This window comes from Carassius auratus, unplaced genomic scaffold (genome assembly GCF_003368295.1).
Source record: "Carassius auratus strain Wakin unplaced genomic scaffold, ASM336829v1 scaf_tig00215565, whole genome shotgun sequence".
NCBI lineage: Eukaryota > Metazoa > Chordata > Actinopteri > Cypriniformes > Cyprinidae > Carassius > Carassius auratus.
Genome location: NW_020528142.1, coordinates 1687602 through 1712251, shown reverse-complemented (window position 1 = coordinate 1712251; position 24650 = coordinate 1687602). Strand labels below are relative to the sequence as shown.

General features: G+C 38.8%; 1 protein-coding gene across 1 annotated transcript; it reads left to right on the top strand.

Annotated features, from left to right (window-relative positions):
* Nucleotides 1-358: 358 nt before the first annotated feature.
* fam193a (family with sequence similarity 193 member A) lies at nt 359-24525 on the top strand. Its single transcript, XM_026260577.1, has 23 exons — nt 359-682; nt 3008-3076; nt 3373-3612; nt 5670-5839; nt 6830-6997; nt 7455-7686; nt 7871-7995; nt 8079-8226; nt 8303-8377; nt 8495-8572; nt 8676-8794; nt 8958-9200; nt 10304-10436; nt 10570-10713; nt 11425-11685; nt 11977-12190; nt 13500-13712; nt 13809-14091; nt 14259-14445; nt 15704-15934; nt 22468-23308; nt 23410-23491; nt 23577-24525. Exons 1-23 carry the CDS (start codon nt 539-541, stop codon nt 23668-23670), a joined length of 4494 nt encoding a protein of 1497 aa, XP_026116362.1. The 5' UTR covers nt 359-538; the 3' UTR covers nt 23671-24525.
* The last annotated feature ends 125 nt before the right edge of the window (nt 24526-24650 follow it).

Genomic DNA, 24650 nt, shown 5'->3' with positions numbered 1-24650 from the left:
TTGACAATTCTGGTCACATATCCCACCTACTTTTCATTTTAGTGTGAGAAGGGGTCCACCAATTTATTGTATTTTATGTAATTGTTTTTAATGTTATTTGTTTATTTATTTTAACTTTTTAGTAGTTAGACAAAAAAAATAAGAATAGTTAGCCTAATCATCGCCAACTAATGACTAAAATTATTACTGAGACCGGCTGTAATACACAGACACAACCATACAGTCTATTGACACAACCTACAACCAAGGAGTTATAAAGATTATATGATTGAGTCCCTTTAAAACTCAATTTCCCATAAGCCCCAAGAGCATCATACGCTATTGCGTCATGGAGTAAACGCCATTGGCCAATTCCTGTTGAGTCGGCCATATTGGAATTTGAAGTCTGCTATGCTGTAAGAAAGTCGGCAGGCTCTTAGATTATATCTCTCAAAAACAGATCAGTTTGAGCCACATTCGCAGCGCCAGAGCCTGGCATCGCACCCAAGATCCCCCTGTTTGTAAACGGAGCGCTGTCTGTGTATTTCGTGGGGTAGAAATGAGTCCTACAGACGCTAAACGCGGAGCGAAGCGCAGGAAGAATAAGCGGGGCGGGGGCGCAGGGAAGGCCGGAGCTCCGCCAACACCCTCCAGCGGCAGCACACACGGAGACCCTAGCACCATCCCGAGCCTCAACGGAGAGGTGAGCGGCCCCTGGGGCATGCGAGGCGGTTGATGGGGCATCAGAGCTTGAATGCGGTGTAGTTTAGTTTCGATTCCATGATATTGCAGGCCTAGGAGAGCTCCTGTAGCAGATCTCACATTTACTGACACTTGGGCTGAGCTTTACTGATCTAGAGCTTTAATCTGAAACAGTTCCTGATCTGGTCACAGAAACATGGCAGGAAAATGATAAAGACGTGTGTAAAGCGTATTTAAAGCGGTTATATGCGATATATATGGAAGATTTGAGTGATTTGTGTTGCTCGGAGTGATGTGAAGCTAACCGTTAACTTGTCAAGCTCTGTTCAGTGTCAGCTGGTGTGTTTACATGAGTATTTCAGTAAATATACTACTTTGTTAACCTTCCAACATAAAAAGAGGTATAAACGCGGTCTGTAGGCTAAAAAATGTCAGTGTTTATCAACCGCGATCCACTAATGTTACCACGTAAATAGACAGACCTAATTCTAAAGCCCACAGTGTTCAAAGTTTTCACTTCACGCATTTAATTTATACATATTTATTTAACAATGTCCAACTTATTAAAATGTAAAAGTTTATTTACTTTGTTATTCAATAAATTTGACTTAATAATTGGCCTACTGAACTCCAGTGTCAAGTAGGAGCATACCGGAAGTGCTTGAAAATATTCAACGTTAAATGTCAACAGACCCTTTATTACGTTTGTCACTGGTTTTGAATTGAGTCTTGTGCAAAGTTGTTGTCTAGGACATAAATGCAGTATGATGTAATGTTATTTAATAATGTGTTAATAGACGTATATTCTTACCTCAGTCTGTCAGCTGCTTTCCTCTCGCTCCAGTTGTGTGTTGATGGTGTCCAGCTGTAAGAATTGTCAGGGAATGAATAGGTCACTCACAGCACAGTGTCCAGGGCTTTATCAGAGACTTATTCTTTCTGGTGGTATGCCTCTGTTACCAAGGAAACCACATCTGTAGCTTAACAAGAGTATCAGTCTGTGTTGACACAAGCAAGCGAAAGAGAGCATTTCATCCCTGGACTGAATTACGTCTCTCTTGCTTGCATGGGTTTTGGATAATGCGATTTCAGAGACTTGAGGGCAAAATGTTGTAAAGATGACATTAGTCAGAAATCATACAGACAGTTAGACATGTTCATGACATGAGTCATGTGTATTATGTATTGCAATGTTTATTTTTGTCTTGAATAAGACCGGCCAAAATTTAACTGGTCCATTTAGGAGAAGCTGTGTGTAATCTACTGTACAGAGCTTGGAATTGTGGATTTTTTTTGTGTGTTGTTAAAGAAATCACATTTACCTTTTCTTGATACCACTATCAGTTATGATTAAAGCCGAAATGGGTTTTTCATGTTGTCATTTCCTAAACACTTCTTTCCTCTGCCATTGGTTTTACACATATTAGCTGTTGGCTAAGTCAATGTATTTTTCGGTCCACTTAAGACAACCTAGCAGTGTTTGAATAAGCTGTCAAAAATTGGCTTAAATGACTCTGCTTATTAATCTGAGATAGAGAGAAGCATTTTAGCATGTAAAAAATTCACACGTTAGCTATAAAGCAATTAGACGTGTTGATATCATGGCCATAACTGTCTTTATTCTCACAAATATTGATTTATTGAATAGCTGATAACCTGCTGGCTATTCAGACCTGTGTTAATAACGTGTATCAGTTTTACTCAGTCTAAAAGAAAAAAAAAGCTGAATTCCTTTGTAGTTCACAGTGACAGTCACATATAACAGCTGTCACTTTTTTAAGCTTCTGCAAATTACAAATTATTTAATTCCTTCTTTTTTTATTAGCAAGTTTAGGATTATCTTAATAGCTGCTTTGTATTGACTGCTATGCTAAATTACAAAATTATCATATTAATTGTGGCTGGGAAAACAGGAAAGGAAATACACTGTGGTTTTCCTATTTTTTTTTTTTCTTCAGGATCCAGATTTTATAATGAAGATCAATAAAAAGCAATATTTTGGGTTGTGACCCATAAGTTGAAAATATCTGCTTAGAGGACACTGGAAAGATGAAGTACATTTGGAAGGAATACTGTCTTCATATGTTGTCTTCACAGAATTATTAAATAAAAATAGGTGTTCTACTAATATCAGGAGTTCATTCGGGGTGAACTGATTTAACTCTGCTGCAAGTTTTTTTTTTTTTTTCTTGTGAGTAGTGCATTTAGGCGGCTCTCTTTTAGCTTCGAGCTGATGTCGTAAACAACAGTGTGTAATTACATTATTGTAATAAGTTTATAACCTTGAGACTTTGGAGAGTTGATTTATGGCCATCTTTTTCTTAAGGTCCCAGTCAATGGCGCTCCACAGTTTTCAGAAGGGCCAGTAAACGCTGACTTCTCAGGAGTCCTTCAGGTAACAGGCAAATTTCTCCCTATGCAACACTTCTACAGGGCTCTGCCGTATTTGCATTTCCTCTGTGTGGTGTGTGAGCTGTGATTTCCTGAAAGTCTGCTCCACCTTAAGTTTAAGGTTACCGTTTTGAAGCGTTTTCAAGCACTATGTGTCTTCTAGAGTGTTGATCCATTGATCTCCTGTAGCGGATGGCCATTAGTGCAATGTGAGAGTTTTCCGTTATGGGCGTTTGATGTTTCTTGCTGAAGTGAAAGCTGCTTTCTCACAGTTGATTTGTTTCGCTGTCTTTTACTCAGACTCCGTTCACTTTCGGGGGGAACCAGAGGGCCCCCTACACCACAGGTGACCGTTGCCTGCTGTGTCGCAGTGAGCGCAAGGACAGCGTCTCCCAGGACCTGGGAGGACCCAGTCTGAATGGCACAGCCCAGACGCCCAAATCTTCCAGCGCCCTTCAGTTGCCTTTGTACGTCTGCTCCGACTGCAAACGCACCGTGGAGAACGATGATCGTCAGCCCCCTCTCGACCAGTCTCTGTTGGTATGTTTTGTCTTCCTTCAACACTTTCGTGTTTTTCCTCTGCATTTAGTAAACAAAAAAACATAAGTGGAGAAATAATGATTCTGGATTCTTGTAATTAACTTTGATTTTCAGCTGAGTCAGAGGAGTGTTCAATGTTTAAAGGAATTGTTGGTGCTCTCAGTATTTTTTCACTTGGTTTATGCCTAATGCAACAAATTCAGTCATATCATTAGCCAAATAATAGCGGTATGATTTTACATGGATATGGTTGCCTCTTGGGGGTTGCCATGTTGAGATCACACTAGTAAACCACATTTTGTTTTAAATTTGAACGTGTGATTATAAATGAATTTGGAGCCATTTAGAGTCTGTGTAAGTCTAAGGTGACTTCCAGGGCAAGATAAAGAAAATGTACATGGGTACAACAATTCTCCCTATCACATTGGTTTGCAGAGAGATCTGTAGTAGATTCATTCTAACTGCAGATTGATTACAGAGGCAGATAGATGTGTTTTTTTTCCTGTTGACATTTGATAAGTATATTTTTAGACATTTTAGATGCAGAGCGGAGGCATAAGACCCCCAAAACTCAGACAAAGCTTCTTGGCCCCTGATTTGCATCTTTGCACAAAATTACATCATTTATTCACAATGGTTCCATCAGCATTATGCACACGTCCATAAAACATATTCAAACCATTTCCTGTGAAGGTAAAATGATTAGCTATATTCTCTTTGCAACTTAATTGCATCTAAGTTCAAAATATTGTGTTACATTGCATCAAAATCTGTAACAAAAGCTACATAGACATCCAGATCACAAATGGATTGCATTTAAATCCGTACCTGTGTTGAACAACATTTAGATGATCTTACAACAGGTGCATTCAAACTGAAGAGTTTCCCCCTCTCTAAAGTCGAACTACTGCTTACGTGGTATTCTAAAAATGGATGTGCAAGACACTGCAAAAGATGTGAAATCAATAGTCAAAGATTTCATTCTTAATCTTTATATGCAGTGCAGTTGACTGCAAAAACGTATTCTGTGTGGATGACCCCTGAATGATTTGATGTCTAGCTGTATGGATGTCAATTTAAGGAGATCGGATTAGGAGAGAAATATAATTACCTTGTTAGAGGTCAGGGTATTCAGAGGACAGGTGCAACCTGAGCAGAAATGCATTTATTTGTTATGCAATCAGGTCCACTTGTTGAGGCTGATGCACTGTCATACTCCACCCCACATTGCATTGAAAATATGCATCCATCTGTGCATTTTGGAATAGGCAGATGTTTGTGGACTTTGGCTGAAATCTTCTTTTAAATAATTACCTGAATACAGTTTGATATAAGCAGTGTATTTCATCTTGTTATAATAATAAAAAGGTTTGATATGTCTCATAATGATTCCGTAAGAAAAAACATTTTATATATGTTTTATTTTATTTAGCTTTGGCACCTCGCAATACCTCTGTGGCCCACCGGGGACTGCAGCCCACAGTTTTCGAGTGTGTGCTGGTTGATGCTTGCTTTGCCTCTTTCATATGACTTGTTTTGACTTTTTGAACTGCAAATCTGTTCCTAATTCAAACGTGTATGAGATATATGGGGAATTTTTACCATTTGATTGTTTTTCAAATTATATGGATTTTTTTTACTTTTTTTGATAGAATCAGAAATTTTACATTTTCATTTTTACATTTTCATGCATCTCTAAATGTGATGTCTAAATTGTGTTTTCATCTGATAACATGTACTTTTCAGGTTGACACGCACACTAAACTGGTTTTATTATTTAATGTTCTTGTCACTAAAGGTCTCTTTCTTCCAAAAGCAATTTTGAAAAGCATGTTTAGGGAGTTGCTGTAGATTTTAGTTAAGAGAACACTCAAGGTGGAAACGTCATTTGATAAAAAATTAAATAAAACATAAAATAAGTTTTTATTTTCCCATGTCAACCATATCCAATCCAAATTTGAATTTCAGAATAAGTAGCAGCAGTGGTTCAGAGAGTTTTTGGGAGTGGCCTGAAAAAAGAATTGGTGTTGCATAAATCTTTTCTTGTTCTTCACCAGAATCAGGACTTTTTATTGCACATGCCAGTGGGTAATGGCGGTTTGTCCCAGGAGCCCTTGGGAGCCGGAGGGAGACTGACAGTCGGTGGTCCTACGCTGCCTGCTCCAGATCTCAGCGCTCCCCTCACTGCAGACACAGTGTGTAGCTGTGAGGCCTGTTATGAGCGGAGGTGAGTCCTGTATCAATCATGTCTGATGTTGGACTTCAGCCGGGCTTGATGCTTACGTTTTTCCCAAGGAGAACATGTGCTCCTAAGTTGAAAAATTTAGGAGCGCAATGCAATTATTATTATTATTTTTTACAAATTATATGTTTTAGCTTAATAAGGGGATATAAAGAGACACTTAAAAGCACCAATTTCCATCACTCTCCAATGACTTTCTATTGCAGGAAGCTGCCTCCTTGTCGTTTCTGACTCATAACATAAAACAGAGCAATGCCCAAAAGCTGCTATGTGACGAGGTCGTACAGTAAACAAGCTGTCGACCCCAAAACCATGTCAAAGGATTTTTCACCACCCTATGTGAATGTGAGAGGAGAGGGTATATTAAGAAACTAAATTTTATTGGTCTATGTCAGTGCCCCTTTTCCTAACCTTCCTTTTGTTTTAGAGATGATCCAACTGAACTGCTCAACGTGAATTACCCCAACATCTACAACTTTTTGTCTATTTTGGGGGGTCAGCAGCTTATAAAAACATAGTTAGCTTGTTTGCTGTTCACTATGTCCCTTAGCATCTTTTAGGCATTGCTCTGTTTTTTTAAGAGTTAGAAAAGACAAGGAGGCAGCTTTCCGCAGCAGAGTAAGTGGAGAGCGATGGATCGTTTTTCCCCATGGTGGGCATGGCCTAAATGCACTCTGTCTCTATTGTGAAGATTAAGGCAAATATAAAAATCGAATTGACTGTGAAACATTATTTGAACAGTTAGGAAAGTAGCGCAGCTGCTTAGTTTTCAGGGTTACCCGGGTAAAGACAGCATTTCTGCCTCCATCAGCGCCCTCTAGCGAAAGTGCATTTCACTCGCTCACTCGCACCATTTTCCAGTTCACCACATCTGTTTTAGTCAGAAATGCTAATGAAATGCTCACAGTTTCAAGCCCGGGACTTAATTGTTTATTTCTTCATCTACAATGCTTTGATTGTGGTGTCTTCGGTTAGGGAGATCACGGCTGAGTCAGAGCGGGAGTCACAACAACTGCAGAATCACTGGTCTGAGGTCAGATACCTGGTCCGGTGCATTTACCGGCAGACTGGGACTCCGCTGGCTGATGATCAGGATCAGCCTCTTGACCGGGACAGAGAGAGCATGAAGGAACTGGTTGACAGGTGCTGATTGGTTCTGACCACATTTTTTTAAAGAAAAAGATACTTTTACTGAAACGGTAAATGTATCAAAAATGGCAGGAAATACATTAATAATGTAATCCTGAAAAAAATGCATCATAGTTTCCACAATAATAATAATAAATAATTGTTTTCAACACTAATAATGTATATTAAATTAGAGTTATTTCTGAAGGATCACTTGACACTGTAGATGATGCATTGACTGCTGTAAATCCAGCAATAATTGATATTTTAAAACATAATAAACTAGAAAAGATTTATTTGAAATATAAGTTTTAAGTTTTTAAGTGCTGTATTGCAGGCTTTTATTGAAAATGACAATAAGCACTGCAGTCTTGTTGATCTGCTAACCCTGTGTGATGATAATTTCACTGGACAACATTTGGAATCTCTCATTTGTCTCCCCAAAGGCTCACCTCCCGTTCTTTTTATTCAGGCTTTGTGAGAAAGACCCCTACCAGTTGTACCAGCGTCTGGAACAGCAGGCAAGGGAATACGTCTTAGAGATGAAAGTGCGGCTACTCAAGCACCTGTCCACAGGCTCAAAGGCCCCCGGCGCGGCGTCTCAGGGGCCTCCACAGGCCCACCAGTTCATCTCACTGCTGCTAGAGGAGTACAGTGCGTTCTGCCAGGCGGCCCGCACCATCAGCAGCTTCCTGCTCACCCTGGTGTGTTGTTGCAACCCATGCATATGACATGCATACTAGTGCTTAACATTTAACAATACCACTCTTTCTGCAGAGTGCTTGGTTGATCCTGCTTTCAGACACTTGCCTGTGTGATTATGAATAATGAAATTAATAAGCACCACCATCAGTATGGACTACTACTAGCACTGCTCTTCCTTTTCAGGAGAACGAACATTTGCAGAAGTTTCAAGTGACATGGGAGCTCCACAATAAGCACCTTTTTGAGAACCTGGTGTTCTCTGAACCCATCCTGCACAACAGTCTACCTGCCTTAGTGGCCCAGCTCAGGTATGGTCTTTGTTGAACTAGTTCAAACTTGTTATAGCACTCCTCTGCATGTATAGATGCCATTATTTTGTTTTGATAAATAGGCAGGGCACAACATCCCATGATTCTTACAGTGAGGATATGTACCGTACACTGCTGGAGAGATACCACCAGCTCGATCAAGAGATGAGTGCAGTGGCTCTCGAATGGCTGGAGTGTGAGAAGAGGATTGATGACTATGTCGATGAGCAGGTATATTTTGATGGCTGGTAATATGAATGTAGCCTTGCGTGGTCTGGCATCTGATACCAGTTTCGCCTGTTTCCAGTTGCTTTTCAAGGTCGAAGGTCAGAATCTCACAAATCAAAGGACCGAACCACACAAGTCTTTAATTAATAGAAATGTAAGTTGCAGCACAAGTCATTCATTATTCATTATTGATCTTCATACACGATTTTGCATTATGCAAACAAAGCAGTTGATTGAGTGGAGGTAAATGAGTTTCTCCTTTTTTAATAAGATGTCTTTAAGAACCAAGCAGCGGATGCTCAAAGAAGATGCGGAGATCTTCAAACAGAAAAGATTTTTTGAAGAGCAGGTAATATTTTCTTATATGTGTATATAATATATATGTGTGTGTGTTTTTCTAAAAGCAGCTGTGTATACAAACCACAACTATTGTTTTAATATTGTGATTGCAGTACCTACCGAACAGTAAAAAGTCTCTGGGTGGTGACAGTAAGTTCACAGACACAGTGAAACAGATGCTTTCGTCCAGACTGAGTATCCCCGACTGTCCCAACTGCAACTACAGACGGAGGTGCTTATCAGTTTCATTCAGTAATAATCTGTGTATATGGAAGACGTTTCATTGGCAGGTCTTCCATTAAAACGATACAAATTCCAACCTTTCGGTATCCTTACCCTACACCGTTGTATGTTTGTAGACTGTGTACTTACTGAGTTAATGCATCTACCTCCAGATGCACCTGTGATGACTGCAGCCTGTCTCACATCCTGACCTGTGGCATCATGGATGCTCCTATGGGAGAGGATCTGCATCTGAAGCTGCCCCTGCAGGCAGAGCCTCCGCGGGACTACCTGTCAGAGGTCCATCCCCCCAGCATGTCATCGGGCAGCTCAGGGTCCGGCTCCACCCCGGGCTCCCCCATCACCATCCATCAGCACCCACGCCTCATCCTGCCACACGATGGCACCACCACATTGTGAGTTCAAACTGTTTTGTGCTTTCTCCTTAACATGAAATCAGTCTGGTTACTTGAACACTTCATTTCGATGAAAGCCCTATAGATGTTTACCAACTGGAAATAAAATGTATTACATAAAGTATTCTGCAAATCTGTATCTTTAACTATACGTAGCTATGTAAACAATCAGTCCGTAATGATACTGAAAATGTTCATGATCCTGAAGTATACATCGCTGACGGTAATGCCAACGTGAAGTTTAGTAAGTGAGTCAAATGTGGATTTAGTAACTCCTCTGACCGATTTGGTGAGCTCATTCACTGGAGGACTTATTTAAACTAGTAACTCTTGATTTGAATGATTCATTAAAGGAACCAGCTGATGAGAGTCACTTTTTGGGAACCAGACTACATTGTTCAGACCGTTTCTGTGTTAAGTTCTATGAGGAAATATTTTTTTTTTTCTCACCACATTCAAGGAAAAAATGCTTTGTATACACACACAAACACCCAACGTGTAATGGTGATCAATTATTATATGAATAAAAATATAAATCACTTGGCTCAACTTTAGTTTTGGGTGCGTAGATCAAACAATAGAATACCTTTCAAGTAAAGGATCCTTTTTCAATCAATCTTCTTGACCTTTATCATGGAATATGAGAGGTTTAATAAATATTTATATTTGAATATGTGTTCATTTTAATGTATTTGAAAAATGTCTGCACTGTAGTTTATATAAATGCTAAATGCAGTCATTTTAACAAAAAGTGTGTTGTTCCCTCTGCTTGTTTTATGGCTGCATTTTATGATTATTTTATGAGCTGTCAAGGGTTTTTACGTGGATAATGCTGAAATGTAGGCTAGGAATTTTTATTTTTTTTGTATTGTGTAGTACTGGTAATATGTCTCCTTCGGATAGTTTTGCAAAATCAGATAAGGGTAAGATCAGGCGAGTTTCAATTATTATAGTCATTACTGTATTCATGACTTCATAATGTACTTTCCTGCTAAGCTCACTCAGTTTCTGTTTTCAATAATACAGTGTCATCAGTTTTTATTACATCACAACTCCCAACGGCTGATCATTAGGTTTCTTTTACTTTCCTTTCTCTGCACCAGCGATGATGAAGTGTCTCCACTGTCGGCCATCTACCCTCTCAGTGGGTACGAAGACTCCATGGTGGGGGCCAGCATTAATGGCATTCACACTCAGCTCAGTGGAGGAGAAGAGAGCTTGACCCTTAAAGATAAAGTAGGTGGCAGCTGATCATCTGACAGTGTTGGTGCCGCCTACAGAATACAATAAATATTTGCCAACTGGAAAAATTTGACATTTGAATTTAGAAAGTAAGTTTGCAATAAGCTCTCCTCTCTCATTCTCCTAGTCCTCACGGGGGAGCAGCAGCAGTAGCAGTTCTTCTGAAGGTGATGAGGAGGAGAGGGAGAGTGGTGGGAAGCCTCCAGGCCACAAGAAGTCACTCTCTGGAGGGAAAAATGACTGTCCGCCTCCGTCATACCCTCATACACAGGTAGAGCTGAAGAAAAGATGTTACTGGAACTGATATATATATATATATATATATATATATATATATATATATATATATATATATATATATATATATATATATATATACTCAAAGGTTCATGCTTTTACAATCTATGACCACCAAGGGGTTGCAAAATATAATATTTTAATATAAATTTAAAATGTATTTAAAAGTAATGATAAACAGTTCTAAACCTTCTACTCTATTTTAATTTTATTTTACATTTATGTTCAAATATTGTGTCTATAGATAGATAGATATATAACCCCAGATACTGTAATCTTTAAAGCTTTTCAGAATCTATTACAGTTTTGTGGCATATTAAAAGTGATGATGTAGATGTAATTTTTTTGAGTTGTAGGATTTTTTTAGGAATGCACACATAGCGTGATTATTCAACCTCTATTCAGCATTGCTGTTCTTAAGTAGTTTATGTTTATGGTAGGGTACAAAATTGCGTCAAAAGCCTTTTAAATTTATAACCACTCTTAATCCACTTGAGCTGTTACACACACATATATGTATATATATATATGTATATATGTATGTATGTATGAATATATATATATATATATATATATATATATATATATATATATATATATATATATATATATATATATATATATATATATGAAGTTGAGTAGCAAATATGGCCTCTGGCGAAATAAATATTTGTTTCCTTTTTAGCTGGATCAGGTACAACATCCATGCGAGTGTCATGTGTGCAGTCAGGGCAGTGGGGACACCTCTGGCCTGAACTCCACTTGTCTGCCTACCAGCAGGCTGCATGCAGGGGGTCACCAGTTCTTCTCAGAGAAGACGGCTGGCCACCCCGCCCTCCACCTCTACCCCCACATCCACGGCCATCTACCCTTACACAACCTCTCCCACCTGCCCAGACCACTGCTGCCCACTCTCTACTCCACCCCTCCGCTCACACACAGCAAGGTTAGAAGCACTCACATGCACAGGAAACTCCCAGCCTTCCTTTTGAAAGCTGCGTGGGTGAATTTGCTGTTATTTTTCCAGCCACAAGGGGGGTGTCTTGTACCAAAAATCCTAAAAAAGGCACAGGTGAAACATTTCAGTTCTTACTGGGCATGTCCCTTTACTCAACATTGACTGCTTATCAAGCAAGGATACAATGTCACCATAAGTTTCACATTAGATTTTTAAAAATAATTTCTAAATGCATTTATCATATAATGATCACTACTCTCTTGACATCATCTTCTCCAGACTCTCCCTCCCACCCCTACGTCCAGTCACACAGGCGGAAAGCAGCAAGTGTTCAGCCCCACCCTACCGGAGCACGTCTATCAGAGCTGCTTCAACACAGCGGGGGACTGGAACGGCTCTTTGCCATGTCCCTCGCTCAAACTAGAGAACATCTGGGACACGCACATGATGAAGAACTGGAACCCCTCTGTGCTGCTCCAGGAGCCCCTACCTGGTCAGTTGTCCAATTCAATTAACACTTCAAAGTGGATAAAACTGCACTTCCATTTGGACTAAAGTACATTTTGAACCTCTAGTCTTAAGAGTTACTCAGGTGTTTTTTTCTTTTTTTTTTATTGCCCTTTTAATCCTTAATTAAAATCATTAACTTCCCATCACCCTCAAAGTAACCAATAATCCTTCCCTCTCTTCACATGAGATCACAGCAGTTAGCAGACAACAACAATATAATCCATTTCCGAAGGACAAAATCATGCCTCATCCTAATTTTTTTTTTCTCATTTTGAAAGCTGTTTCATTTGGATTCATGTCACAATAAATCATTTTCTTCTCCACTGTTGTACATTCAGCTGAAAATGTGTACATCATGTCGGAAGTACATCTGACTGGAATGTTGGTTGCAGACTTTAAAAATGAGCATCTAAATGCTATGAAGTGGTTCTTTTAATAGCTATTAATTAAAAGGTTCTTTGAGGAATCAACAACTTTTCTTTTTTTTCTTTTATGGCATTCTTACAACAATTCACTGTTTGGAAAATGTGTGTTTTAGTGTTTAAAGCAGCATTCGACTAGATCCCCTTTAGTAGTTCAAGCACTAGTGTGTCCCAGACAACCACAAAGAGCAACCTACTCACCTGTCAGTCATACAGGGTGCTAAAATAAGGGCTTGGACCTGGCCAGTTACGTGTGGCTTTAAAGGAAATTAGTTGTCAGATCAAATCATTTGGAAAAGCACAATGTTCATACAGGGTCAGGACTTTAGATAGTGTTCAGATACTTGACTAAAATACTGTAACTGAGAAATAAACCTAAAACCTTATGTTTGCACGTAGTCCATCTTCTGTTTACTCAAAATTCTTTTTGGCTGAGCTGTTTTTGACCAAAGTGATATTAGCAACCACAGACGTTTAGTCACCTGGCCATCATTAGCAAAATGTCCTCCACAGAAGAGGTGTGTTATGTTTATACTCATTAAGCGGTTGTTTGTGCTCTCTCTGGCCCATAATTAATGGGTTTCCCCGAGACCGCAGGGCTGGTGGTTGAGAAACTGTTGGAAAGAGATCAAAATTTGCAAATGAGTCAAAACGCACATTTCTAGCACCACACCTCAGACGAGCCGTTTCTGTCCAAAACTAGGTGACGTCATTGCAGAAAAAACAATTACTTGTTCAGTTCGGCTCTTTACACGTGTTACACATTTTATACACTTTTAAATAGTCACTAAAGGACCAAACAGAATGTGTCTTGTGGCTTTTATTGTTTTCAGTATCTCTCTGACCCTGAAACCCTTCTCCTTATCAAAGGCGACATGCTGGGCCCTCCCCTTCCCGACGTGCCCCTTCTCTCCTCCAGTTTGGATCCCAATGTCAATCCCCACCCTGCCCCGGATGGCAAAGAGAAGAAGAACGGCGCCAAGAAAAAATGTCTCTTCAACTACCAAGATGCCTTCATGGAGGCGAGTGAAGTGGTGATGGCCACCTCCTCCGTCTCCAGTACCGCCACCACTGTCCAGTCGAGTAATAATCACTTCCACATTTCTAAATGACCCACTGTTTAGATTGAATTTTTCGCTTTCCTGTGCTTATTTCTTTCATCCATTTCTTTGTTTTTAGATGAAGTTTTCCATAATTTAGGTAAAGAGGACCATAGACATCCGACTCCTGTTGCTCCTAGGAATAGTCCCACTAGTCTCACGTCTCTCCCTCCTCTCAATGGATCCTCACATCCTTCTTCCCCCAACACACACCTACCCAGTATAGGCACCCAGTCCTTTCCAAAGACTGTAACTCAGACTCCAAGCTTCATGGACGTCCATCAGGGTCTGTGCTTGTCATCTGGTGAGCAGCAAGCTGCCTCGATTGATGGTTTAGTCAGTGGTCCAAATAGCGTATGCAGGTCAGTCCCCCATCTATATCATTTCTAAGTTCTCTGTGTGATGATTTTGCTGTGCGAGCATTTAAAACACATAGACAAGCTTCTCTCTTCAATAGTTTATAATAAAATCACCAGAATATGTTCTGGAATTGAGTCCCATTTACTCAAAGTCAGGATGTTATTGTCAGTGATCCAGACTGTGAGGGTCATCGCTGTGAAGGGAACAGAGGCTATGAGCACCAGCCATATGAAGGAGAGGAGAGCCAAGATGAGGACAGCAGCTCGGAGCACAGCTCCTCCACATCCACCTCAACCAATCAGAAAGAAGGAAAGTACTGTGACTGCTGCTACTGTGAATTCTTCGGTCATGGAGGGGTACGGAAACACTCTCACTTGGCTTTCACCTAAATGCTCAATTAAAACCCTTAACGTTTTAGGATGGGGCTGTGTGACCAAAGTTTTACATCTTTGTGTAAATGAATAAATATGTTATATGACTCGCATAAAAGGAATTTAACTCCATATGATAGATACAAAAAATGTTCTTTATATTAAATTATCAGTAAGCCATGGCTATTTTTTTTGGGGGAAATCACATACTTAAAATAAGAATAATAATATACTTATATAATATATAATGCATCTCAGTTGATTGTTGTCTGACATAAGTTATTACCATTTTGGCTGGCAACTGATTTTATTTATTTATTTATTATAAATCTTTCAGTGTCTGTCCAATTGCATATATATGTCAAATGCAATTTACCTTTGCAGTCATTTAACACTCACTTCAAGTTATCATTTAATTTAATTTAATGGGGAAGTTGTGGCCTAGTGGTAAGAGAGTTTGACTCCTAACCCTAAGGTTGTGGGTTCGAGTCTCACACTGGCAATACCACGACTTAGGTGCCCTTGAGCAAGGCACTGAACCCCAAACTGCTCCCCGGGCGCTGCAGCAAAAATCACTGCCCACTGCTCCGAGTGTGTGTTCACAATGTGTGTGTGTGTGTTTACAGCTGTGTGTGTGTGTGCACTATGGATGGGTTAAAATGCAGAACACAAATTCTGAGTATGGGTCACCATACTTGGCTGTATGTCACGTCACTTCACTTTTTTCACTTAATTTATAACTATACGATTTGGTTTTTAGTGTTTTATTTATTTTTATAGTATTTTTTTAGAGAAAATAGTAAAGTAATAAATGTATTTCTCATTTATTGGTTATCATCAATACCATTATTGACAGGCTTATTTGTGTTGGAAAATACTTTTTCCTGTCACTTTACCATTAACACAAAGCAGTCTTGCTCACTGATGTAATCCATGTAACTGTATATCTACCGGTATGGTAAAATCTCTTCAAGCTGACACTTTCCTTCCCTCACTTTCAATTATAGAGTCAGGCACTTTGAGGTATCAGAGCTTCCAATCAGTGTGTGCTGTACCCACTGTGTCATTGATGGATCAGTGCATGTGCTTATTTCCTGCACCATATCAGTTTTGCATGCTTCACTGCTTATGTATATCAAACCATTAAAAAAATATTTTTGGATTCAGTTCATGTTAACTGTTTATTGTTGAAGGCGTCATGAATAAATAAGCTAATCAGACTCATGTTGTTTGCGCTGAATAGCCACCTGCCGCACCCACCAGTAGGAACTATGCAGAGATGCGGGAGAAGTTGCGACTCAGGCTGACCAAACGGAAGGAGGAACAGCCTAAAAAAGAAGATTTGCTGCTGGAGCGGGATGGGGTGGAGGACCATCGCAAGGTAGAGGACCTGTTACAGTTCATCAACAGCGCAGACAACAAACCAGCCACTAGCTCCAAAGCAGCCAAACGTGCCCGTCACAAACAGAAGAAGGTAAACTCATTTTGTAAACAGGAATTTTTTTTTTTTTTTTTGTCTAAATCTAATCATCATAAAACTTTTACTTCATTACCTAGTCATAGTCTTAGAAAAGAAAACCTTAAGTTGTTTTGCATAACATTAAATTTGTATTTCTTAAAAATAATATATATATAATAATAATAATAATATATATATATATATATATATATATATATATATATATATATATATATATATATACACACATACACACACACACACACACACTCCCTGCGGGTAAAATAAGTATTGAACTTGTCACCATTTTTCTGTGCTGTTGACATAAACATTTTCACCAGATGTCGGTAACCAAGTAATCCGTAAATGCAAAGAAAACAAATAACTTCAGAAATTGTTACCGTATTTTCCGCACTATAAGGCGCACCGGATTATAAGGTGCACCTTCAGTGAATGGCCTTTTTTAGAACTATTTTCATATATAGGGCGCACCGGATTATAAGGCGCATAGAATAGAAGACACTGCAGTCATACGTTTGACTGGGTTTGCACTATGCATCCACTAGATGGAGATATGCTAAAGGGAATGTCAACATTTTGACAGACCGCCTTGATCCATATATAAGGCGTTTTGGATCATAAGGCGCACTGTCGTTTTTTTGAGAAAATTAAAGGCTTTTAAGTGCGCCTTATAGTGCGGAAAATACGGTATGTGTCATAAAGTCGAATGACACAGGGAAAAAGTATTGAACACATGAATAAAGGGAAGTGCACAAAGGCATGGAAAGCCAAAACACCATCTGAAATGTATCAGTTCAAGTTTATTTGTGTAGCACTTTTTACGATACAAATCATTGCAAAGCATCTTTACAGAAAATTAAGTTTCTACAATATTTAGTAGTCGATTATCAGTGGTGACTGTTTATGTGCATTGTGGCAGAAATTTTCTGAAAAATGTATACAAGACATAGTCAACCAGGCAACGAACACTATTAACAGCAATTATTATATGAGCTTGTATATTGAAGATGCAGGACAACCACCTAGAAGTGCGTTACAATAGTCCAGTCTAGAGGTCATAAATGCATGAACTAGCTTTTTTTATCTTATCCAAATTTATTAGGAGAAAATTATTTGTCATCCAATCTTCTACATTTTTAACACACTCTGTTAGCTTCGATAATTTAGAAGTTTAATCTGGTCTCAATGAGATAAATAGTTGAGTATCATCAGCATAACAGTGGAAACTAATCCCGTATTTTCTAATAATATTAGCAAGGGGCATCATGTATATTGAAAATAGCAGATGACCTAGGACAGATCCTTGTGGTATTCCATATTTTACTGATGATAAATGAGATGACTCCCCATTTAAATAAACAAAGTGGTAGTGATCGGACAGGTAGGATTTAAACCGCCTTAGAGCTTACCCTTGAATACCTGTAGTTTTGTAATCGATCTACGAGTATGTCTAAAATCTTCATACAGATCTTTTTATTTTTTTTTAAGAAGGAGCACAATTGAGCAGACACGACTTTCTCAAAAAAGTTTGACATAAATGGAAGATTTGAAATGGGCCTATAATTTGCCAGTTCACTAGGATCTAGTTGTGGTATCTTAATAAGACGCTTAATAACCGCCAGCTTGAATGGTTTTGGGACATGACCTAAAGACAAGTTAACAATATTGAGAAGCGGTTCTTCTGCTACAGGTAACAACTCTTTCAGTAATTTAGTGGGAGTACAGTATCTAATAAACATGTTGTTGGTTTAGATGCAGTGACAAGTTTATTTAGCTCTTCCTGTCCTATAGTTGTAAAGCGCTGCAGTGCATCTTTGGGTGCGATGGATGAAACATTATTATTAACATTAGTAACAGATATTGTAGAATCTACATTTGTTATTGTATTTCTGATGTTATCTATTTTATCAGTGAAGAAATTGAAAGTCATTACTATTAAACATTGATGGAATATTTGAATCAGGTGGCGTCTGGTTATTTGTAAATCTACCCACTGTGCTAAATAAAAACCTTGAATTGTTTTGGTTATTCTCAATGAGTTTGTGGATATGCTTGGCCCTGGCAGTTTTTAGAGCCTGTCTATAGCTGGACAGACTGTTTTTCCATGCATTTTTTTTTTAAACTTTCAAGTTAGTTTTTCTCCATTTGTGCTCAAGACTTTGAGTTTCTTTCTTGAGAGAGTGAGTATTACTGTTATACTGTGGCACAGTATGTTTTTGTCTAACCTTTTTCAATTTGATGGGGGCAACAGCTTCTAATGTATTAGTGAAAATAGTGTCCATGTTGCCAGTCATTTCGTCTAGATCATGTATTTTTTGGGTATAGCAGTTGAGATAAATCAGGCGGGTTATTTGCTAATCTTTCTTTGGTGGCTGGAACAATATTTCCGCCTAGATGGTAATGCTGAGCCATATCGTTAATATCAGTGATACGCAGCATGTATGATACAAGGAAACAGTTACATCACTGGTCAGTAACATCACTTTAAGGTACGATATCTATATCTGTAAGATCGATTCCATGAGATATAATTAAATCTAGTGTATGATTAAAACAATGTGTGGGCCTGGTGACATTTTGTTTGACTCCAAAAGAGTTTATTAGGTCAGTAAACGCAAGTCCTAATGCATCATTGCATCATGTATTATCAACGTGAATATTAAAATCTCTGAAAATTAGTGCTTTATCAACTGTAACCAAAAGGTCTGAGAGGAAATTAGCAAATTATTTTAGGAATTCTGTATATGGCCCTGGTGGTCTATACACCGAAGCCAGAGCAAGAGATACATTAGATTTCTTTTGCATATATGACAGTGTAACATTAAGCAGATGTATTTCGAATTAGTTAAACCTGTATCCTGTTTTCTGAGACATTGAGAATATAACTTTATATTGTTGCAACACCTCCGCCACGACCAGTCTGACGGGGCTCATGCCTATAACAGTAGTTTGGTGGAGTAGACTCATTTAGACCAATATAATGATTTGGTTTTAGCCAGGTTTCAGTCAAGCAGAGTAAATCAAAACTATTATCTGTGATCATTTCATTTACAATAACTGCTTTGGGTGTGAGGAATCTAATGTTTATGAGGTCAAATTTTAAAAATAGTTTTTGTTCATTTATTTATTCATTTATCAGTAATTAGAAAGTAATCCTGCCCCTAGTCAGTGGAAATTAATATTAGCTGGTTCAGCCCCAACTGATGGCCTTTAAAAAGGTGTCTCATTACCAACGTGTCACACAAGAAACATTTCATGATTGGTGAAAGCAAAGGTGGAGGGGGGGGGGGGGTTATTTATTTTTTTAGTACTGTCCTGAGTAAGATATTGTATACATTTAGTACACAAGATAAAAACAAAAAAATGCTGAAGTTATTAAAATACCCCCACTCAAAAGTTTGGGAACCCTTAGTTCTTAATACGGTGCGTGGCTACCTGGATGATCCACGACTGTCTTTCTGTTTTGTGATGGTTGTGCATGAGTCCCTTGTTGGTTCTGAACAGTTAAACTGAGAACTGTTCTTCAGGAAAATCTTTAAGGTCCTGCAGATTCTTCAGTTTTCCAGCATCTTTGCATATTTGAACCCTTTCCAGCAGTGACTGTATGATTTTGTGACATCTTTTCACACTGAGGACAATTGAGGCACTCAAACACAACTATTCATTGTGTCACGCTGCATCAAGTGTAGACCACATCATGGATTATATTAGTATTTTGTTGTGCTGCTCATGTCTGGTGTAGATACGGTGTTAGGCCCACCCCAAATGCTCTCATTGGTTGAGACACGTGATGATGCCCATCCCATACCAGTACTGAACAACATCCCACCCCTCCTGTGACCCATGGTTTGTCTGTATGTGTAGCTATTCAGAGTCAGCGAGCATCGGACTTTCAAAATAATAATAATAATAATTGCATTAATGTGCTATTAAATAATTGTCTGCGTTCATTAATTTATGCGATAACATGATAATAACACGTTAACTTGCCAGCCCTAATATATATATATATATATATATATATATATATATATATATATATATATATATATATATATATATATATATATATATATATATTATTATTATTATTATTATTATTTTTTTTTTTTTTTTTTTTTACTTCAACAGTACTTATTAATATTTTGGGAAAAAATTGAAACAATAGGTCCAATATTTTTATCAAAATTTGTTCAGTTTGTAAAATTACCCAAAAAGCTTAATCACACCGTCAGATTACAGATTTTCAAATAGTCAGCCAAATATTGTACTATACTAACAAGCCATACATCAATGAAAAGTTCAGTTATTCAGTTTTCAGATGATGCATAAAATCTCAATTTAAAAAAATTGACCTTTATGACTGGTTTTGTGGTCCAGGGTCACATATATGTATGAGTAATGCATGATATTTGTTAAAATAGGTAAATAGGTAAATTCAAAGTTTATTTATAGAGCACTTTTTAAAAATAAAAAACAATTATTTTCCAAAGTGCTGCACAAGCATAATCAAAGTAAAACAATTAATAACAAAAATAACAAACAATAACATTACCATTAAATACATAAAAACAGCTCTCAAACGGAGTTAAATGCCCAAGTGTAAAAATACAGTCTTGTTCAAAATAATAGCAGTACAATGTGACTAACCAGAATAATCAAGGTTTTTCGTATATTTTTTTATTGCTACGTGGCAAACAAGTTACCAGTAGGTTCAGTAGATTGTCAGAAAACAAATGAGACCCAGCATTCATGATATGCACGCTCTTAAGGCTGTGCAATTGGGCAATTAGTTGAATTAGTTGAAAGGGGTGTGTTCAAAAAAATAGCAGTGTGGCATTCAATAACTGAGGTCAGCAATTTTGTGAAGAAACAGGTGTGAAACAGGTGGCCCCTATTTAAGGATGAAGCCAACACTTGTTGAACATGCATTTGAAAGCTGAGGAAAATGGGTCGTTCAAGACATTGTTCAGAAGAACAGCGTACTTTGATTAAAAAGTTGATTAGAGAGGGGAAAACCTATAAAGAGGTGCAAAAAATGATAGGCTGTTCAGCTAAAATGATCTCCAATGGCTTAAAATGGAGAGCAAAACCAGAGAGACGTGGAAGAAAACGGAAGACAACCATCAAAATGGATAGAAGAATAACCAGAATGGCAAAGGCTCAGCCAATGATCACCTCCAGGATGATCAAAGACAGTCTGGAGTTACCTGTAAGTACCGTGACAGTTAGAAGACGTCTGTGTGAAGCTAATCTATTTTCAAGAATCCCCCGCAAAGTCCCTCTGTTAAAAAAAAAGGCATGTGCAGAAGAGGTTACAATTTGCCAAAGAACACATCAATTGGCCTAAAGAGAAATGGAGGAACATTTTGTGGACTGATGAGAGTAAAATTGTTCTTTTTGGGTCCAAGGGCCACAGGCAGTTTGTGGGACGACCCCCAAACTCTGAATTCAAGCCACAGTACACAGTGAAGACAGTGAAGCATGGAGGTGCAAGCATCATGATATGGGCATGTTTCTCCTACTATGGTGTTGGGCCTATTTATCGCATACCAGGGATCATGGATCAGTTTGCATATGTTAAAATACTTGAAGAGGTCATGTTGCCCTATGCTGAAGAGGACATGCCCTTGAAATGGTTGTTTCAACAAGACAATGACCCAAAACACACTAGTAAACGGGCAAAGTCTTGGTTCCAAACCAACAAAATTAATGTTATGGAGTGGCCAGCCCAATCTCCAGACCTTAATCCAATTGAGAACTTGTGGGGTGATATCAAAAATGCTGTTTCTGAAGCAAAACCAAGAAATGTGAATGAATTGTGGAATGTTGTTAAAGAATCATGGAGTGGAATAACAGCTGAGAGGTGCCACAAGTTGGTTGACTCCATGCCACACAGATGTCAAGCAGTTTTAAAAAACTGTGGTCATACAACTAAATATTAGTTTAGTGATTCACAGGATTGCTAAATCCCAGAAAAAAAAAATGTTTGTACAAAATAGTTTTGAGTTTGTACAGTCAAAGGTAGACACTGCTATTTTTTTGAACACACCCCTTTCAACTAATTGCCCAATTGCACAGCCTTAAGAGCGTGCATATCATGAATGCTGGGTCTTGTTTGTTTACTGACAATCTACTGAACCTACTGGTAACTTGTTTGCCACGTAGCAATAAAAAATATACTAAAAACCTTGATTATTCTGGTTAGTCACATTGTACTGCTATTATTTTGAACAAGACTGTAAGTTTTAAGACTGGATTTAAAAACAGCAAGTGTATGGGCCAGCCTAACATTTATAGGCAAGTTATTCCAAAGCTTTGGGGCTGCAACAGCAAAAGCCCGGTCACCCCTGCATTTCAGTCTTGAAAAAGTAAGACCTACCAAAAGTAAGTGGTCAGCAGACTTTAGTGCTCTCGATGGATCGTACAGCTGTATTAAATCTGTATTAAAATAACCTAGTCATGGAATCCAACTGTTAATTTGGGGTATCATGGAATTAACTGTCTCAGGTTTTGTTTGGGTGCAGCTGGAGGAGAAAGCTCGTCTAGAGGCAGAGGCTCGGGAACTGGAAGTACAACAGCAACTTCTGAAGGAACAGAGGCGGCAGCAGGAGGAGGAGGAGGCGGCACTTAAGCAAGAGCTGCTCCGTTTGCAGGAAATGCAGCAGTTGCGGGCATCTAAGAAGAAAAAGAAAGACAATAAAGTCAAGGAGTTAACCAAGTCTGAAAATCCTTCTCTCGTTCCAACAACCAACAACCCTAAGCCTCTTCAGCAGACAGCACAGAGTGTTTTAGAAAAGAACATGCAGAACGGCAAAACACAGCTACTGCACAATCTCATTCGTCTCAGTCCTAAGGAGCCTCGTCTAGAACCTGAATCCCCCACCGGTGGGAAGAATGGCCCATTGCAACAACCAAGTCCAAATACTTTTAGTGAGAGACCTTCAGATTCTCCTGCCCTCCAGAATGGCACCTCCTCCCACCCAGAGTCCTCCCATACCAAGGTCAAACTCAAACAGCAAGCAAATGGCTCCAAACCCAACGGTGAGGCCACAAAGAGGCCAGCTGAGACCTCCAAAGCTCCAGAGCCTCCAAAACCCGGGAACGCAGCCAGCCCTCAAACTGACACCAAAGCCAAGCAGAAAGCTTCAGACGAGTCAGTGACCGAGATCAAGAGGGACGAGAGGACAAATGGGAAAAAGCCACAGAATGGAGTGAAAGACGAGAGGAACTCTCCTGTTATTGAGTCTCCAGCTTTAGACCCTCCTCAGCAGAACGGCAAAGTCCCAAACAACGAGTCCCTTCAGCCCAAAAGTAAAGCCAAGAAGAATAAGAAGAAAAAAGCAGACAAGACTAATAACTCAATAGGTGAGTGTTGTGAATTGCCAAATTGTCTGAAGATGAAGGATAAAAAGATTTGTTCACTTTTGACTGGAAAATCAAGTCAGAACTCTCTTGTTGTCCAACAGATGATGTATTTCTGCCCAAAGACATTGATTTGGACAGTGTAGACATGGACGAGACCGAACGTGAGGTGGAATATTTCAAAAGGTACCGTTTGGTATTGGTAAAGCTTTTCTCTGGAATCCATGACCTTTTTGTTCACTAACAAATTCATTTTTCACCCTTTTTGCAGGTTCTGCTTGGACTCCGCACGACAAACAAGGCAGAGGTTGTCCATCAACTGGTCAAACTTTAGCTTGAAGAAGGCCACGTTTGCTGCCCACTAATGGGTTTTCCTTTCAAAAGACAATGGCAGGAATCGATAAGCGTTCCTCCAGTTTCTTCTCTCTCTCTCCCATCTTTCTACAGACTGACTGCTGACCCCAGTGCTGCTAATGCTTCACCTGCTCCTCCGGTCTACATTATCCATGCCGCCTTGCCTTGTCCTTGTTGCTGTGGGTTCCTCAAAGAACCCAAAGTGGGCTTGTATTCCTGCAGTACTTCTGGAGACAAAAAAAAAAAAAGAGCAAAGTCAAAAAAACAACCACAAAATGCTACTCTATAAGTTTATCCCTATTATTTTGGTTTCCCTTTCTTCTTTAAAAAAAGCATGTGTGCTTTTTGTCAGTGAGTGGGCCGTTTCCCTTAGGTCTGTGCCATATTCTGGGTTTTCTCTGGCTTTATGTAAATTAAGATGAAGGCATTGCAAAAGACATGATTCAAGAAAAAAAAAGGTGAATATGAAAAAAAAGATCCCTTTATTCAGATCAGCTGTGGCTTTGCTCACCTTTGCACCTAGCACTGCACTTCCTCACAACTGGTTGTCAAGAGAATCGGACTGGTCAGCTTCACGTCATTGCCCCCAATCTCTCCCTTTATTGGGAGAGCGGCTAATACTTGACAATGTTCACATGGTTTTTTTCATTTAAAAATGTTCAGTGTAACAACTGTGTTCAAGTTACCATTTTTTGTTTTTCTTTTTCCAACTTGTACCAAGCTTGTATCAGAATACTTTCAGAATTGAATCGAAAAGAACAATACTCACTCTATCAATCTGTTATAGAGTGTATATTGTATTAACACTGAAGCCGGACTGGCTACTTTTTAACATATTGTTAAGTAATATTAAAATCTTGTCTTTCTTTTTGAAAGATGGAATACAGTAGAGTGGCAGGACATTTCTATGTGTCAGTTTGTTTTTGTTTTGTTTTTTTCGTTTGACTCCATCTCATAACACTTATAAAATTCCTAACCTTATCCAATCAAG

Excerpts from the sequence above, each read along its gene's own strand:
- fam193a (XM_026260577.1), top strand. The coding sequence starts at position 539 with ATGAGTCCTACAGACGCTAAACGCGGAGCGAAGCGCAGGAAGAATAAG. Across the intron at positions 8,573-8,675 it reads AAAGATTTTTTGAAGAGCAG|TACCTACCGAACAGTAAAAA; the intron begins GTAATATTTTCT and ends TTGTGATTGCAG. Across the intron at positions 14,446-15,703 it reads AATTCTTCGGTCATGGAGGG|CCACCTGCCGCACCCACCAG; the intron begins GTACGGAAACAC and ends TGCGCTGAATAG.